The following is a 17,723-nucleotide window of genomic DNA, read 5'->3' as shown; positions in this document are numbered from 1 at the left end:
TTGGTCGACCCTTCAGAAGACGTCCCACAGGTTAGTCGGATGTGGGCTGGTAATATGGTAATATGAAGGGGGGAGGAAACGCAAAAATAACAAATAGCCTTTAATTTTCCACATAAATACAAAACATTCAAACGAACCAGTCTAATAAAATACGTCATAATAATGTATATTTTTTATAGTGTATCAACTTCTGTAAATTGCATGGGAAACTACTAGGTTAGGTTGAACGCAACTTTCCCCTTTTTTCAGTCAACATGGTATAGCCTTCCCAGCGGCTACGTCCACAATTGGTCTTTGTATCCCTGAGTTCGGGTTGTCAGGCATAAAAACATCCCGGCTCTTTGTTAATTTTTGCTCCATCACATCCCTACAGCAAACGATTACTTCATACGTTTTTATTTTAAAACATGATTGATAGTTAGGGTGAGGTTTAGACTTGCCAAAGACCAGTTATCTATAAGCAGCCTTGGAGAAATCGGTGCCTGACAGTCAAGGGGAGATAAATCTAACTACTGAATGAGTGACAGTCCCTAAGGATTGGCTTCAGAGCGTTGTGCTAGCAAAAGCTACAGGGTTCGGAAACAGAGGCTGGCTTGGAGAGGCATCGGGATGACGCCGTCGCTAAGGTATTTTCGAAAACAGTTATCTCGTAAAAGCATGTTAGCTAATGAAGTTGCCCCTCGCTCTTTGGCTGTATATTAGAGTGGTGTTTTGGCTAACGTTACTGATTTCGGTGACATAATGAGTTTGTGGCTTTGCAGCTAACCGCATGTTAATGAGATGCTTGTCTCATGTTGGCCCTGCTTACTGCAAGAGAGGTAAAGGTGCAAGCCACTTTCTAACCATTTACCCTGTTCGATCTCGTTGTAGGTGTCTAAACGAGTGAGGCATCTTTTATACTTCCTGGTGGTCTGTAGCTGGCATCAGTCCATCCAGGGTCCAGAGCTGACAGCTGCACAGACTCCAAGCCAAGGGGGGAAAGAGGGTCAAGCTAATCTAACAAAAACACAAAGACATCCAGATTGTGTTCAAAACATCCCTGGGGATATGATCAGACTGAGCCGGACAAGCTAGATTCGTGTGGACTGTAATGACTACATTATGGCACTGGAGCCTCCAACTTGAGTAATCACTTATTTAATGCAGAGCCGGTTTACAGGAATGACTGCTTGCAGTTTACTTAAACATTTCTAGGACAACTGTAACTACCTCCTCAGTGATATTGCACCACAGCGAAGGCACAATAAACTGACTGTGTGTACCGAAGGTGGTGGCATCGCCCTGCTTGTAATCTCAAAGCATCTTGCTCCCATTCACTACGCTAAAAGCTGCTCGAAAGTCTGGGGGAAAAAATGACTTCAGAGTGGGGCGAGAAATCCACCGCAGACCTCATGAGCAGGTATGTCTCCAAGGAAATGGGATACGGCGTGCCCAAGGACGGTTGGCGGATCTGCCTGGCGCACGAGTTCAAGGAGAAGAGGAAGCCCTTTCAAGCGAAAGATGTCTCGCTCTCCAACGTGTGGGAGCACATCGGCCTTGGAATCAGGTTAGACACTCCCACACACAAAGATGCAGGAGAATCTGTTCTGTATCAAACATGAAATCAGCTGTCACTGAAAATGGAAGTATGGCAAATCATTTGTGCATTACGTGCACGCCGAGGTTTTTTTTCTTTCCTCTTTTGACTCCACGCTGTTTCAGTTCTCACCTCCATATGTCAAAGCAACCTTAAACCCGTACTGTTTAACCCATATGCCTGTTACCATGGTGTAGTGCCCGGGGAGGCATTTCCTATAGGGTCATATTTCTCGGCACGCACCTGAGAGCGAGTGTGAAGTTTTTATATCACATTTCACAGGAAAAAAACTTAGAAGTGCTTAAGTTTAACAGGAAAAGGCACTGAAACAGTGTTGCATAGAAAACTAACTGCTGATACTGTGTGTTTTAGCAGTGTTTTCTTTACATCTGAGTTGCTCAAAGATCAAAAAGATAATCAACCTTTGTGTTTCCATTTCCACTTAAAAATCCTTGCCTTTTCTAGAAGAAATGATTGCCCTTCTTTAGACTGTGCTCTGTTTCAAGTTCAAGGTGCATGTTATACACATTTTTGTATGGCTGATGCAGCAATAAAGCTGAACATTTACAATCCTACCAACCTTTATCTGATACTGCCATAGAGAAGAACAAACACGGAGCTAGAATGCAAAGTAGTGTAGGTGGATTGCACAGCTAGTGGCGCTTTCCTTCAGGTGTTGAGTCGAACTTTGACCTCGGAGTCCATCGCGTCAGTGGGTCAGATGTGACGGTCATCAGCCCTCCGCTTTTTGTTCCGACCTTAACTGAAAGCGTCCATTGTCGGAGATGATCTGTCTACATGTTACTGGATCCGTCTTTTCATCTTTTCAAATCGCATCCTCCACGCTTGTTGCACAGTCTCTCCATGTGACGCCTCCAGTGCAGTGGAGCGAGTCGAGATTAAGACATGTAATTGTAAAAATGTCTCACAAAACAGTTTGAATAGTTCACTCCGACATCAGCTGTTCAGAAAAGTGTTACACAATGCTGCTGTAAAACATACACACTGAAGCATTTGTTAATTATTGCACACATTAATGTGACGTAGACTTTAGTTGAAGTAATAAAACCACTCCACAGAGTTTGAGTTTGCTATACTTCCTGGCCTAGAAATTGTTTTAAGCCAGATTATTTTAACTACAATTCAACAGTTGGTTAATTAGAATATTACAGAAAAGGATCTCATTGCTGTAGAAGCTTGTCATTGGCTAGTTGCCATCATTCGAGTAAGTTAGAGATGTACGTGTGGGTGTATTTTATTTTAAGGTGCACCTTCAAACCTCTTTGTGTGACATCATGGGAAAATCAAAAGATTTATTTTGAAAAAAAAAAAATGTGGCCCTCCACAAGTCTGATTGCTCCTTGAGAGATATTTCTAAATACCTGAATCCATACAAAGAATACTTTGCAAGTATAAACACCATGGAGCAGCGAGATCATATCATTCAAGAAGGAGAAACATTATGTTTCCTAGAAATCAACGTTGTATGGTCCAAAAAGAACAAACCCATTCCAGAAAAACCTCGTGAAGACACTGCAGGAAATGAAAATACCTTTCTACACAGTCAAACCGGTCTTACATCAAGATAAACTGAAAGGCTGCTCTGCAATGAAGAAACTGCTGCTCCAAAACCACCATTTAGAAAAAACAAACAAACAAACAAACAAACAAAAACTGCTGACAATTTGCAGCTGTACACGGACATAAATTTTTCTCTGGTGTTCATGTTGTGCAGGGACTGGTGGCTTAATGAGGAAGGATGATTATGCAGATGTATGAATTAGCACTTGTAGACATCACCCAGGATGTTATGGCTTGGTTTCATATGGGTCTTCCAAATGAACAATGGCCCCAGGTGGTCCTCATAAAGGCCTCACTTCAGACAGTTATGGGAAAAAGTTTGAGTAAGCAAGGAGGCCTACAAGCCTCACTCAGTCCTCAACTGCAAACACTCGACAGTGGTTGTTCAGAGACCCTGTGATAGCCACACCTTCAGCTCTCTTTTATTTGAGAGAAGGGTGTAGCACAGTGTGATTATTCAAATGTGGAAAATGTTTGCCTTCTCTGTGCAGATATAAACTAGATGGGAAGTGGATTTCCGTAGGAAGGACCTAAAGGCAGCTTGTGCGTGAGCAGTTTAGGTCCACGTTTGCAGAGTTGGCGTGCATTCACGGATCCAGATCAAAGGGAGGACCATTGTTTCCATTCCAACTGCGCTGCGGAACAGCAATATCCTGACAACAGCACAATCTGCTGCGGCTTCAAATAACTTGCCTTAACTCATCCTATTCATCTCGTCCTGCGTTTTTGGGTCATTGTTGTTTCCCTGGACTCAGCTTTGTTGTCATTGTTTGCAGTGCAGTCGGCTGTCGTGCACTGAAGTGCTGCAGCTGTACAGGATCCTCCTGTCAACAAGTAGAAAGCGCTCTGTGGCTAAATCTTTATTGATTATTCTGGTACTCGTCCCTGCCCTGGTCTGACTCCTGATGAAGGTTGCTGTACCGAGGGTTTGTTGCAACATATTGCAGCATAGATTAACCACTTCCTGCAATAAAAAAAAAACACCTAAGCTAACCTGACCGTCACGGGGGAAAAGAAGTGGGGTGCCTGTTCACACAACAAAGGCCATGTTTCAGTAACTTTTTAAGCCGTTGTCTGCTCTCAGTTTTAACCGTGAGGTGAGGCGCTTCGGTGTCTCTGCTGACAAAAAGTTTGTGGTGAAAACCCTGCTAAACTGAACACACAGAGACATATTCACACGCCTTATTGTGTATTTAATACTGCCAATGCTTGTGTCTCAGGCCACATGACAGAATGACCACATGTAAAATTGTGTTTGTGTTGGTAATAACAGGCGACACTGCGTCAGTGTCGAGTTGCTGGTTTTGTTTACCAGCCTGTCAAGCTCGCTGCAGACGTATTGTGGACATTATCAAAGACAACAAGAGCTCCTCTGTTGACATAAAAACAGTTAGCGTGAGCTAAAAGCTAAAGAGGCTAAATCCAATGCACCTAGTAAAATATTATTGCTCAACTGAAATCCTTTTTTGGCACATCAGCAGAAAATCTAGCATGTCTCGGATCAGAGTTCAGAGCACGGCCAGATTAAGGGAAGCTGAACCGCCGAGCCTCCAAGCCAGTGGCTGGATAGAGAGTGCTGCACCTAGACACACATGCACGCACACACAAACACACACTGTTAACGTTGCTCCGATAAAGCAGCCACTCTTGACCACACTCCTCTTATTTTACAAGTGTTTCCTTTTGACAGTTGAACAATTCCCCCTTTTTCTATCTGTGCCTGTGTAAGTGTGTGCAAGATCGAGCTGTGAGTGCCAAGGGCTCGAAAAGAGTAAAAAAATTAAAAAAGCGAGAAGAAAAAGCATTCTTACTAGCCGCATTTGTACTTGTGATGGCAATGTCTAAACTCCTTTAAAAGTTAAGAGCCTTCCTAATAAGCACCTTTTAATACACATCCTTACATTCCTTCCACATTTGCCTTGTGACGTGATCAGTCTGCTGTATACATGTACATCCAGGTATCTAAAATGGTGGTACAAGAAGACCCAGGTGGAAAAGAAGGCTCCGTTCATTGACATGTTTGGTGCCCTACCCCTGCGTCAAATATATGGTGAGTTCAGGCTCACTTTATGCTGAATTTGAAGTGTTTCAGTTGTTTGTACTGTCAAACCAATCCTTGGTCCCTTGCTGAACGACCTGTTATATAAGATCTGGATCATCCATTACTCATGGCTCGCTCTTTTGTGTGCTCTTACTCACAGGTGCTCCGCTTGGTGGCATTGGAGGAGGTACCATCACGAGAGGTTGGAGGGGGGAGTTCTGCAGATGGCAGCTTAACCCTGGGATGTACCACTACAAAACCGTGACAGCCAACCAGGTATGTAGGATCACTGGGAGAAATTTGTTACTGAAAGGAAATTCAGATTGCTATATATATATTTTGGAACCTTTTAAGTCGTATACAATGGCTCGTTGACTTGAATGCCAGCAAATAAAGTTCAACAATTACAGCTCCCACACCTGGCTAGGTTTACAACTGTAACTTGTCTGGGTTTATGCATCATAAACACATTACGTTTTTATGACGTCTGTGCCACCTCCCTAATATTGTACTAGTCCTCCTTTTGCTGCCAAAACAGCCCTGACCTATCGAGGCTTGGACTCCACTAGACCCTTGAAGGTGGGCTTTGGTATTTGACACCAAGATGTTAGCAGCAGATCCTTTAAGTCCTTTAAGTCACGAGGTGGAACCTCCGTAGATCGGACTTGTTTGTCCAGCACATCCCGCAGATGCTCGATCGGATTGAGATCTGGGGAATTTTGAGGCCAAGTCAAGAGCTTGTTGTTGTGCTCCTCAAACCATTCCTGAATCATTGTTGCTTTGGGGCAGGGTGCATTATCCTGCTGAAAGAGGCCACAGTCATTAGGTGTACATGGTCCACAACAATGCTCTGGTAGGCGGTGTGTGTCAAAGTAGCATCCACGTGAATTGCAGGACCAAAGGTCTCCCAGCTGAACATGACCCTTGGCCACCCGTGACCCTGACACTGGTTCACCACTTGTCCTTCCTTGGGCCACTTTTGATGGGTACTGACCACTGCAGACCACACAAGAGCTGCAGTTTTGTGAAATACCCTGACCCAGTCATCTAGCTATCTAAATCTGGTCCCTCAAATCCTTCCACTCCTGCTTTTAACATCAACTTTGAGGACAACATGTCCACTTGCAGCCTAACATATCCCACACACTGACAGGTGCCACAATAACCAGATAATGTGAGTGTTAGTCACTCACCATAATGTCATAATGTCATAATGTTATGGCTGATTGGTATCTTTGTGATGCCAATTGTAGTTTAATACTAAAGCAATTTTCAGGTGCACTAAACATTCTCAGGAATACATTCTTGTAGAGCCGTCGGTGGGTAGACTTGTTTTTGTTTCAAGGAAAGGGTGTGACTCATTCCGTCCCTGGAAAAACTTGCCCTCCTGTTCTTAGTGTTACAATCACTATTGTTGGCACTTGAATAAACTCAAAATAGCTGGGAGCACATTTTATGTTCAGGCACATGTCCAGAAATGACAAGGAAAATTCACGGGGGAAGTGGTTACTTAAATTCTTCTGTATGCACTTCCTTGACAATGCCGAATGTCTCCTGACGTATACTATAAGCTCAGGATAAAGAATTTGTTGTTTGTCTTGCTTGTGTGTTTTCCCAGTTCACAGTGTGTTTGCGTCGTGGAGGACAAACTGTTTACCAGCAGGTGCTTTCTGTAGAGCGTCCACCCACATTACAAGGCTGGAACTGGGGCTACTGCGGGGAGTACGCTTTCTACCACGCCTTGTACCCTCGCGCCTGGACCGTGTACCACTTGCCTGGACAGAATGTCACCCTAACCTGCAGGCAGATTTCCCCAGTCATTCCTCATGATTATCAGGTAACCGACATGTGATTGATACATCTTACAAGTCAGCTGGTGTTAGAGCTAAGACAACAGGTACACATGTTGGAGATGCTGGAGAAGGTTAACAATAAGTGGAGAGACTTTATGTATGGATGGAACACCTTTTAGATGGTACATGTTGGTTTTATAAAGGCGGTCCCAATCTCCTCTCTCTCTATCAGGACTCGAGTCTCCCAGTGGCAGTATTCGTGTGGGACATAGAGAACAAAAACGACTACGCCCTGGACGTCTCCATCATGTTTACCATGGTCAACGGATCAGGACACAAGGACGACAAGAGTGGCGGACACTGGAATGAACCATTCCACCTGGAGAAGGAGGGGGAGACGGTGTCTGGGGTCTTGCTACACCACTGCACCACAGTGAACCCTTACACCCTGTGCATCGCAGCCCGGGAACAGGTGTGATTTCTGAATTTAGCGCCGTCACGAAGGTTGTCGTGCTTAGCTGTACGAGCAGTTTCCCGGGAGTGAACTCCCAAGTTTATGTAACAGTAGTCCTTGTTGCGCTGGTGTTATTTACTGACAGAGTGTGTTTGTGTTTGTGCTCATTTCACCAGCCTGACAGGGAGGTCAGCCATCAGACAGCGTTCAGTCCAAAGGGAACCTGCAGTGCTCTGTGGAGCGACCTCATCACCGACGGACGGCTGGACTCTCCTACAGGTCAGTGGCTGAAAACTGTGGAAAGATGAAACGGATGTCTGAACTTGATGCTTCCCCAGCATAAAGAATACAAAGAAGAGATAGAAATAGAAACTAACCTAAAAACTAAGCTGCAGAGAGACAGAAATGTCCAGCTGCCTCTGCTTCAGGTTTGCTTTTTGGATACAACATGACCTGGATCATTGACACTACAGTGTACCACATAAATCAATGCAACTTGTTGATTGTCTCCAGCCACATGACATTCTTTTGTTTTAACACATGCTCATTATAAAGCTGTATTTAATCATTTTTAACCACCAAACAGTTGATCTGTTTCTCTGTAAATCAATGTTACCCTACAGAAGTAATCTATAAAAGGCTGCCGGGTTTGTAAAATCTCTCCTCTTGTTTGTTCTCTGTCATAGTTTAAACTTCCCTAATTCCAGGGATTTCATCAGCTTAATTATTAAATCTGAGGGTGTTGGTGCAGTGTTCTTTATTTTTTCAGTAACAGGAACTGCCCACGGACACTTCTCCACCTTATCTTTTTTATTCACTTTACCTCTACAGTCATGTTTACACCCTCCATGGACAGTTTGGATAGTTAATACATTTATGGCACAGTGTTCTCTTAACGGCCACTAACTTCTTGTCCTTCTCTGTCTGACCTGCAGGATCCAGCCCGCCGACACCGAGGGGAGAAAAGGTAGCAGCGGCGTTAGCTGTGGGCTGCTCGGTGTCCGCTCAGAGCCACAACGCCCTGGAGTTCTGCCTGGCCTGGGACATGCCCAAAATCACCTTTGGGTCTAGGGAGAGAGAACACATCAGGTAACAGACACAAAAGCAAAAGTGGAAGGTGCTGACGTCCCTTCTTTTTACGTGCCTGTGGTTATGTCCTGTAATGTTTGCCTCGTTGCTGTAGTTCTACAAACACAAGAATCTCCCTGTGTGACGTTGCCCAAGCTCTTCTGTTACCAAACCTGTCCTCTGACTTCATTGATAAATTATTTTAAATATGTTGTTTGCTTTTGTTTCATTAGTCTGTGTCTTTGCTGTTTGCAGGAGATACTCTCGTTACTTTGGCAGCAAAGGGGATGCAGCCCCCTCGCTCAGTCATTACGCCTTAACGCACTACAAACAGTGGGAGAGGAGCATTGAGGAGTGGCAGCGACCCATACTGCAGGACAGGTACTTCAAACCTCTGAAAGCTGCGATCGCCATCTAGTAACACACGTTTTAAATTGTTTATCAGAGTCTGCGAGCGAATTTCCAAGCTATGAATGCTTATACCCTTGTTTTCAACTGATTCACATTATTTCTTACACGTTGTAGTTCCCTCCCCTCCTGGTATAAGTCGGCCCTGTTTAACGAGTTGTACTTCGTGGTGGACGGAGGGACCGTGTGGACGGAGCTGCCGGAGGATGTGGACGTCAGCGGCGGCAAGCGCAGTGAGGACGGTGGACTTCCAGCTCAGCCTGCTGTCGTCAAGGAGTACGGCCGTTTTGCTTACCTTGAAGGTGAGGAAATAAGTCATAGTGTGTAAATCTATGTTTATATTCATTGTTTTTTTTTGTAGACCTTCACTAATCGCATTGAGCATCTTATTCATAATGTGGCACGCCAGTACATAAGCATCAAAATTACAACATTCATCTTCTTTTTTCTAGAATACAAACTTTAATCACAGCCTTTTTAACAAAAAAATGTTTATGTAAAATGATCAGTCGGTGGTAACACGTATTTCCTGTTTCCCAGGTCAGGAGTATAGAATGTACAACACTTACGACGTGCACTTCTACGCCTCTTTTGCACTTATCATGCTGTGGCCCAAACTAGCCTTGAGTGTGCAATACGATATCGGTAAGTGAAATCTTTATAACAATTATCTAAGCACGGGTAATTAAAGGCTTTGACACGCCAGGCCGGCTGTCGGGCTGTCTGGGAGTGGCGTTGCCCTGGTGTCAAAGGTTTGTACCACACAGTTGCCAGTATTCGTACTCCTGGCGTCTGCTTTTCAGCCGATTCAGCTTGCTGAATTGGCGGCAGAATCAGTGACTTGGGGTGAGGTTCGTGGCTGGTGAGGCACAGATTTACAATTATGAACCCAATGGAATAGCTTAGATTCGCCGTTTCACACTAACTGGTTAAGTTTCATATCTCAAATGACCATTCTTTACGCACATATAGGTATACGGTACATGCATTTAAAACCAAATCATCACCTTAATTCATTATACACTCACCGGCCACTTTATTAGGTACACCTTGCTAGTACCGGGTTGGACCCCCTTATGCCTTCAGAACTGCTTTAATCCTTCGTGGCATAGATTCAACAAGGTACTGGAAACATTCCTCAGAGAGTTTGGTCCATATTGACATGATAGCATCACGCAGTTGCTGCAGATTTGTCGGCTGCACATCCATGATGCGAATCTCCCGTTCCACCACATCCCAAAGGTGCTCTATTGGATTGAGATCTGGTGACTGTGGAGGCCATTTGAGTACAGTGAACTCATTGTCATGTTCAAGAAACCAGTCTGAGATGATTCGCGCTTTATGACATGGCGCGTTATCCTGCTGGAAGTAGCCATCAGAAGATGGGTACACTGTGGTCATAAAGGGATGGACATGGTCAGCAACAATACTCAGGTAGGCTGTGGCGTTGACACGATGCTCAATTGGTACTAATGGGCCCAAAGTGTGCCAAGAAAATATCCCCCACACCATTACACCACCACCACCAGCCTGAACCGTTGATACAAGGCAGGATGGATCCATGCCTTCATGTTGTTGACGCCAAATTCTGACCCTACCATCCGAATGTCGCAGCAGAAATCGAGACTCATCAGACCAGGCAACGTTTTTCCAATCTTCTATTGTCCAATTTTGGTGAGCCTGTGCGAATTGTAGCCTCAGTTTCCTGTTCTTAGCTGACAGGAGTGGCACCCGGTGTGGTCTTCTGCTGCTGTAGCCCATCCGCCTCAAGGTTCGACGTGTTGTGCGTTCAGAGATGCTCTTCTGCATACCTCGGTTGTAACGAGTGGTTATTTGAGTTACTGTTGCCTTTCTATCAGCTCGAACCAGTCTGGCCATTCTCCTCTGACCTCTGGCATCAACAATCAATCAATCAATCAATCAATCTTTATTTATAAAGCACTTTAAAAACAACGAGGTTGGCCAAAGTGCTGTACACAGACATGAGAATATAAAAACACAAAGAAAGATTAAAATAGGATTTAAATCATAAAACCAATCAAACCAAGTAAACAATAAGACTAACATCTCATGCTGAGTTAAAAGCCAAAGAGAAAAAATGTGTTTTAAGGGAGGATTTAAAATGAGGAAGACAGTCGGCCTGTCTAATGTGCAGTGGCAAGTTGTTCCACAGTTTGGGGCCAGCAACTGCAAAGGCCCGGTCACCTCTCATTTTCCTCTTTGTCTTTGGGACAACCAACAGTGACTGATCTGCCGACCTAAGAGAGCGTGAGGGAGTGTACGGCTGGAGCAGTTCGGACAGATACTGAGGAGCGAGGCCATGAATACATTTGAAAACAAATAAAAGAATTTTAAAATCAATCCGGAAACGGACAGGGAGCCAATGAATTTCTGCTAAAATTGGGGTAATGTGATTGTGCTTTTTGGTACCAGTTAAAAGTCGAGCAGCAGCGTTTTGTATGAGCTGTAGTCGAGACAGTGACGCCTGGTTAAGCCCAACATAAAGTGCATTGCAGTAGTCTAAACGAGTTGTGATAAAAGCATGGATTAACAAGCTTTCTCTTTTTCGGACCATTCTCTGTAAACCCTAGAGATGGTTGTGCATGAAAGTCCCAGTAGATCAGCAGTTTCTGAAATACTCAGACCAGCCTGTCTGGCACCAGCAACCATGCCACGTTCAAAGTCACTTAAATCACCTTTCTTCCCCATTCTGATGCTCGGTTTGAACTGCAGCAGATCGTCTTGACCATGTCTACATGCCTAAATGCATTGAGTTGCTGCCATGTGATTGGCTGATTAGAAATTTAAGTTAACGAGCAGTTGGACAGGTGTACCTAATAAAGTGGCCGGTGAGTGTATATTATGTATAATAATATTGAGTTGTTAAATCTTGATGATTTGATCCATTTTTTATACAGACTGTTAAACTAAATGTCTTCCATGATTTACCACTTCCTGTTTTGACTGAAGGTCTAGTTTTGAGAAAGTTTTAAGCTTAGATATTCAATCTTCTATTTTTGGCTTTCATGCAGAGAAAAGATCCCAATAAACTGACCATGGCTGTTCAATCAGCATAGAAGAAGAGCAAAAGCATGAACCAGTGGCTCACTAGCGCCCTCTTCCATGAGGGAGAAGTACTGGCTGCCTCATCTTGTGCTTATTCAGTGCGGTTTGATGTCAGATCTACAAGGCTAAGTGTGTTACTCTCATATATGAAACACATTGGGCTATGGAAAATTATGACGCATGATAAAAGTGCGTACAACCATTATATTGGTGCCATACAGGGAGTTAGCCACAGGCTTGCGCCAAGGACACAAGCCTAACTCCGTTTGTTCGAGGTGAGGCTTACTGCTGCTTCAACTCACATCTCTTCCTGTTTTTACACAGGAAATTCGTAAATTCCTAGTATAATTTATTTTGTCATTACTTTTCATGATGACAGCTGGGGAACTGCCTCACCTTCCTCCCCTGACTGCACGTCCCTGGGCGGAATTAGTCGGAGAGAGAGAATTTACTCTTGATTGGCTGATCAGCTTGGCGAACTTTAAACATGATCAACTAGATCATCCAGAATGAATAAACTGTAGACCAGCTGCTCAGCATGAGTCAGGCGAAGCCAGCTCTGTACGACGGTTTGTAGCTCTTGCCAGTATCCTAGCCCCCAAGCTAAGTTGGCTGTAGTCTCTGTGGTGTATTCAAGTGCAACTGTTTGATCCACCGGTGGTTTTTAGATGTTGATTTTGTGTGTCAGGGCCTACGTAGAGAGCCGAAACAGACCCGGGTTTAAGAATTTTTATTTCTTCTCAGCTGGCAGCGTGGTTCAGCAAGACCCAACAGAGAGGCTCCATCTGATGAGTGGGCTGTATTCTCCTGTCAAGGCCAAAAATGTGGTGCCTCACGACATAGGAGACCCAGGTACACATCATGGAATGCCAAATTTTGATCAGTTTACTACTTTTCAGGGAGTTCATGGTCCATTTGTGTTGTTTATATCACAAATTGTCCTTCTCTAGATGATGAGCCTTGGCAGAGGGTGAATGCCTACCTCATACACGACACGGCGGATTGGAAGGACCTGAACCTTAAGTTTGTCCTGCAGGTCTACAGGGACTTTCATCTGACCCAGGACCATCAGTACCTCCGGGACATGTGGCCCATCTGCCAGGTAGAAAAGATGAAATATGCTTAATTAATCTGAATGCTGAATTTTTGGCGACTTGTTCAGCACTTTTACGTTCCGCTCTGCCGTCTCGCTCTGGCTGACCTGTTAGGCGGTAATGGAGTCGGAAATTAAGTTTGACCTGGACGGAGATGGCCTGATAGAGAACTCTGGATACGCTGACCAGACCTACGACGGATGGACGGTGACTGGACCAAGGTGAGAGTTTGAGGAGTTGACGGGATTGAAAAACATGACGACCTCCTACACCAGTCTGAAAAAATATGGAACTTGAAGAAAGCAACGCATTATAAATGGTAGAAGAATACAAAAGACTTTATATTTTATATTCTGTGGTAATTTCTATAAATTCCCTTCCCCCAGCCTGAATAGGATGTCTGGGGGAAGGGAGCGAAGGAAGGAAATAGAACACGCGGAGTTGTGAATAGCTGCAGTTCCTCTTTAAAGTCTTCGGCTTTGGAAACTCACAGTTGCTGTTTTCAGTTTTTCAACTTGAAAGTAGCTGACACAGGAAACACGTAGAATCGTCACACAGTGGGGAAATTTGTTCTCTGCTTTCAACCCATCCATTTGTACACACAAGGTTCAAGGGTTAGGTGCCTTGCTCAAGGGTACTTCAGCCATGGATGGATGTGTGGGGATTCCAACCATTGACCCTATGACCCTGAGTCCACTTCTTCTTCACCATACTTTAATTCTTCTTTTTGTATTTTACAGTGCATACTGTGGCGGGCTGTGGTTGGCATCCCTGTGTGTAATGTGTAAAATGGCCAGACTGGTGGACAACGAGGAGACGTACCAGCATTATAAAGACATCTTGGACAGAGGAAGTGCGGCTTTTGACAAACTACTGTGGAACGGTAAGTTCACGCGTCCATTAAGTTTAATTTGTACTGTACATGGAAAGGCTACTTTCAGCTCCACAAAAAATACAAATCACGTATTTTGATCGGTGATGTCAAGTAATCTTGGTTAAGTCTAAATAATCTATTTTATCTCGTCTCCCGTCGTGTTTAGGCAAGTACTACAACTATGACAGCAGCGGGAGAGACCTTTCTAACAGCGTCATGTCCGACCAGTGCGCTGGCCACTGGTTCCTGAAAGCATCTGGGCTGGGAGATGGAGACTACCAGGCAAGTTAAAACACACTTTCACCTAAAGGGAAGAAGTAAATGCCACAGAGATTAGTTTGGGAAATGTAAATGTAAAGAACCAGTTGGCCTACAACACATGGGGAGGTGTAGCCCATACTCAGGTGTACTGATATATGGGAATTTATGAAATTAAAACTTCATATCCATTAGTTAGTCGATTTAAACCATTAACACGTGACATAAACAGTCTTATATGTTGAATTATATGGGTTTTTCCAAAGTCATAGGTTCACAGCATGGCTCTGTGTGACACCACAAACACCACCATGGAAAAACCTAATTAATGTAAATACTGAGACCAAGATAGTGATCGGGATGTATTTTAGAGCTGAATTTGACTAATTTTCTCAAACAAAAAATGTAATTATGAGCAAAAAAAAACAACAACATGTTTACCACTTAAGCGTAATGTACATTTTAATTCAATGAAGTCGGTATTTGTGTTCTTTGTTGTCCTTTAAATGGCTGCTGTTGTATATAGATGCCTCCAAATGTTTCACAATAAAAGCACTGCCCAATAAAACACTTATAATTTGAAACACTAAGAGTCTTATAATTATAGGGAATTAGAAATACAGGATTACTCTACTTTATAAGCCTGTTTTGAAGCCCAAGATATTATTTGAGGAAATGTAGTTATTCATTTATTAAGAATCTCATTCTCTTGTTACCAATTGGACACCATATTAAGTATGTAAATGTTTCCAAATTATATTTTTCCTGTTATATGTATGCAGAGAATGTAGATTTTTGAGTTAATATTTTAAATCTCATAAATATATTGCATGGTGCACACAGGGTTTTCCTTTCAAGGTTAATGACTGAACATATCGTCCTTTACAACCATCATGCCTCAGAGTGAACTAATATCGGTGATTTACGATTAGGACATGTCATTAAAAATGTGCGATCTCATCATCACTATTTCTCGTCCCTCCAGGCTTTTCCAAAGGAGAAGATCCAGGGCGCGCTAAAATCTGTTTTTGACTTGAACGTGATGAGCTTCGCCGGAGGTCAGATGGGGGCCGTTAACGGCATGCGTCCGGAAGGAGTGCCTGACCGCTCCAGCGTTCAGTCAGATGAGGTCTGGATCGGGGTGGTGTACGGACTGGCAGCCACCATGATCCACGAGGTACATGTTTGTCAGGATCAACTTGACACTCTTAAAGGTTAATAATAGTAGTGGTAGCAGTAAGTTAAAATACATTTTCATGTTTCAGCTGTTATCGTGTGCAGATACGAGGCTTTTCTTGGTCCCATATAAAGATCAATGATATTAATATCTTAAGGTTAGAAACAGAATTTTTATGATAACACTTTGGGCTCCTACATTTTCCACTTTAAACCGCTGATCCATTCAGCAGTAAAATAAACTAATCATGCAATTAATAGCATGTAAAGTGTTTTAAGGATGTCATAGACAACTGAGGAATTACTCAACTACTGCTGAACCGCTGAAAGTAACTGCTCCCCAACTTGAGAAATACTTCCTTGTCGTCTCCTGACTCTTGCATCCTAAATCGATTTTTTTTTTACTTAACTGCCTCGAAAATAAGTGCGCGTTTGTATTTGCTGATACTGTGACTTTAAATGAAATACTACCTCAAGCTTCATGAGACTGTGTTTTTTCCTCAGGGTATGCTGGAGGAAGGTATGCGCACGGCGGAGGGTTGCTACCGGACTGTGTGGGAGAGGCTAGGCATGGCCTTCCAGACTCCTGAAGCCTACTGCGAGAAGGGCATCTATCGCTCTCTGGCATACATGAGGCCTCTGAGCGTTTGGGCCATGCAGCTGGCCCTGAACGCCTCACAGAATGATCACACCACATCGGCTCAAAATGGGGACGGAGCTAGGACCTGAGTCATCAGATAGGGTGTGAATAGAGTGACCTAGAAACTCTCATCTGGACTGACAGCATGCAGTGCTCTGTTCAGATGGTTGCTGACCTTGAATTCACAGTTTGTTTGGCTTCGAATGTCTTTCAGATGTCTTTCAACGGTCACAATGGAAGTTTATGTTTGTTAGCTATGAAGTAGCAGTTTTTAAGTGAAGGCATATTTCAATCATCTTGCAGTGCAGGGTGTTTGCAATCTCAAAATCCCAGCCTGTGTGTATTCCTAATTAAAAATTGACCTTTTGGCCCAACAACATGTTGCCTGTTTGCACGCATGTAACAAAACACATGCAAACACTACATTTCACAATCATGCCAACAATAATATTTGCAGACATGGAACACATTAATATGTATAAGATATTCTCTTTCCACCATTTGAGTTTGAATGCTGTACTGTGTAGTAAGTGATGAGTGGTGTTGAAAGTTACGTTTGAAAAATATATATATTTTACTTTCTTTTTATAGCATTTGGTGCCTTGTTGCATGTCGGCCTATATCTACACTGTATAAATCTAGCGGCAGCATTTACTGTTTTATAGAATCCACTATTCACGACAATCATGTTGAATAAATGACTGAATGAGATGCAACAGGAGATTTGTTGTGTTATTAATCAACCCATGGAACCATTAAATCTGGAGGCAGCTGCTCATACAGATTGGAACTTCTTTGTTCATCAGTATCAGTCTTGGTACATGTCTTTGTCCAGGCCTTAAAATGTATAGTTCAATTCTTAACCTTCTGTGGTAACTTATAAGTGTTCCCTTTTCATTATGAGACAAACAGTATTCAAATGAATCCTGTAGCTTTTTAGATATATATACTCCTTGTATTTTGAATATGTCATTTTTTTGCTGAGAGGGACAAAGTTTAAAGTTTGAATGGACATGTTTTGACCATTCATACTTGCCTGTCCAAAGACATGTTCGTTAGGTTAACTGGTAATTCTAAATTGGCCGTAGGTGTGAGTGTAGCTGTCTGTCCCTCTGTGTTAGCCCTGCGATAGACAGTGTACCTTGCCTCTCGCCCAGTGACAGCTGTGATAGGCTCCAGCCTCAGCTCCCGCGACCCCCCCAGAGGACAAGCGGTTACAGAAAATGAATGAATGAATGAACTTCTTGTTATTTTAAATCTTGAGCTCTAATCAGATAGTACATTTTCCACAAACTTTCTTTGGGATTGAATGATAAATAGAAGACGTCCCTGGGTGGGCTCGAACCACCAACCTTTCGGTTAACAGCCGAACGCGCTAACCGATTGCGCCACAGAGACCTGCAGAACCTTTCCTGTCGCGGTGGGTGTGGCTTCGTTCTTCAGTGACCTCTCGTGACCTCTACAGGCTTTCATCGTTCGGAGTTCTCTGTAATCATCCTCCAGGAAATGTCCACTTCCATCCAGGGACTCTTTCTCTTCAGAGGACAAGTCTTTGTTTACCTGTAGGCCTTAGGACAAGCTCTGGAATATGAATGTGATGAATGTTGCACCTACTCAAAGACATTAGTTTTTAAACTTCTAAGGTTTGTGCAACTCATTTCACTTAATGATGTTATAATCTAAAATGCCAATAT

General features: G+C 43.4%; 1 protein-coding gene and 1 pseudogene across 3 annotated transcripts; one reads left to right on the top strand and one right to left on the bottom strand.

Annotated features, from left to right (window-relative positions):
• Positions 1-382: 382 nt before the first annotated feature.
• Positions 383-16,769, top strand: gba2 (glucosidase, beta (bile acid) 2). 2 transcript variants are annotated; one of them, XM_084546300.1, is made up of 18 exons: positions 383-626; positions 871-1,546; positions 5,116-5,207; positions 5,359-5,474; positions 6,817-7,035; positions 7,224-7,463; positions 7,622-7,724; positions 8,381-8,534; positions 8,769-8,894; positions 9,039-9,223; positions 9,462-9,566; positions 12,732-12,839; positions 12,938-13,089; positions 13,196-13,302; positions 13,822-13,964; positions 14,122-14,237; positions 15,199-15,390; positions 15,894-16,769. In XM_084546300.1, the coding sequence occupies exons 2-18, from the start codon at positions 1,353-1,355 to the stop codon at positions 16,116-16,118; spliced, it is 2,577 nt and encodes an 858-aa protein (XP_084402426.1). In that variant the 5' UTR covers positions 383-626; positions 871-1,352; the 3' UTR covers positions 16,119-16,769. The 2 variants fall into 2 exon arrangements, with proteins under 2 accessions (XP_084402426.1, XP_084402427.1); XM_084546301.1 differs by lacking the exon at positions 383-626 and having other exon boundaries at positions 725-1,546.
• LOC311485989 lies at positions 9,581-12,698 on the bottom strand (annotated as a pseudogene). The gene is made up of 2 exons: positions 11,484-12,698; positions 9,581-10,817 (listed from the first exon to the last, which is right to left on the bottom strand). The product of its transcript is annotated as an uncharacterized misc_RNA (transcript).
• Positions 16,770-17,723: the final 954 nt, after the last annotated feature.

This window comes from Chelon labrosus (assembly GCF_963514085.1).
Source record: "Chelon labrosus genome assembly, chromosome: 1".
NCBI lineage: Eukaryota > Metazoa > Chordata > Actinopteri > Mugiliformes > Mugilidae > Chelon > Chelon labrosus.
Note: the sequence above shows the minus strand (reverse complement) of the source record. Positions and strands in the feature narration are given on the sequence as shown.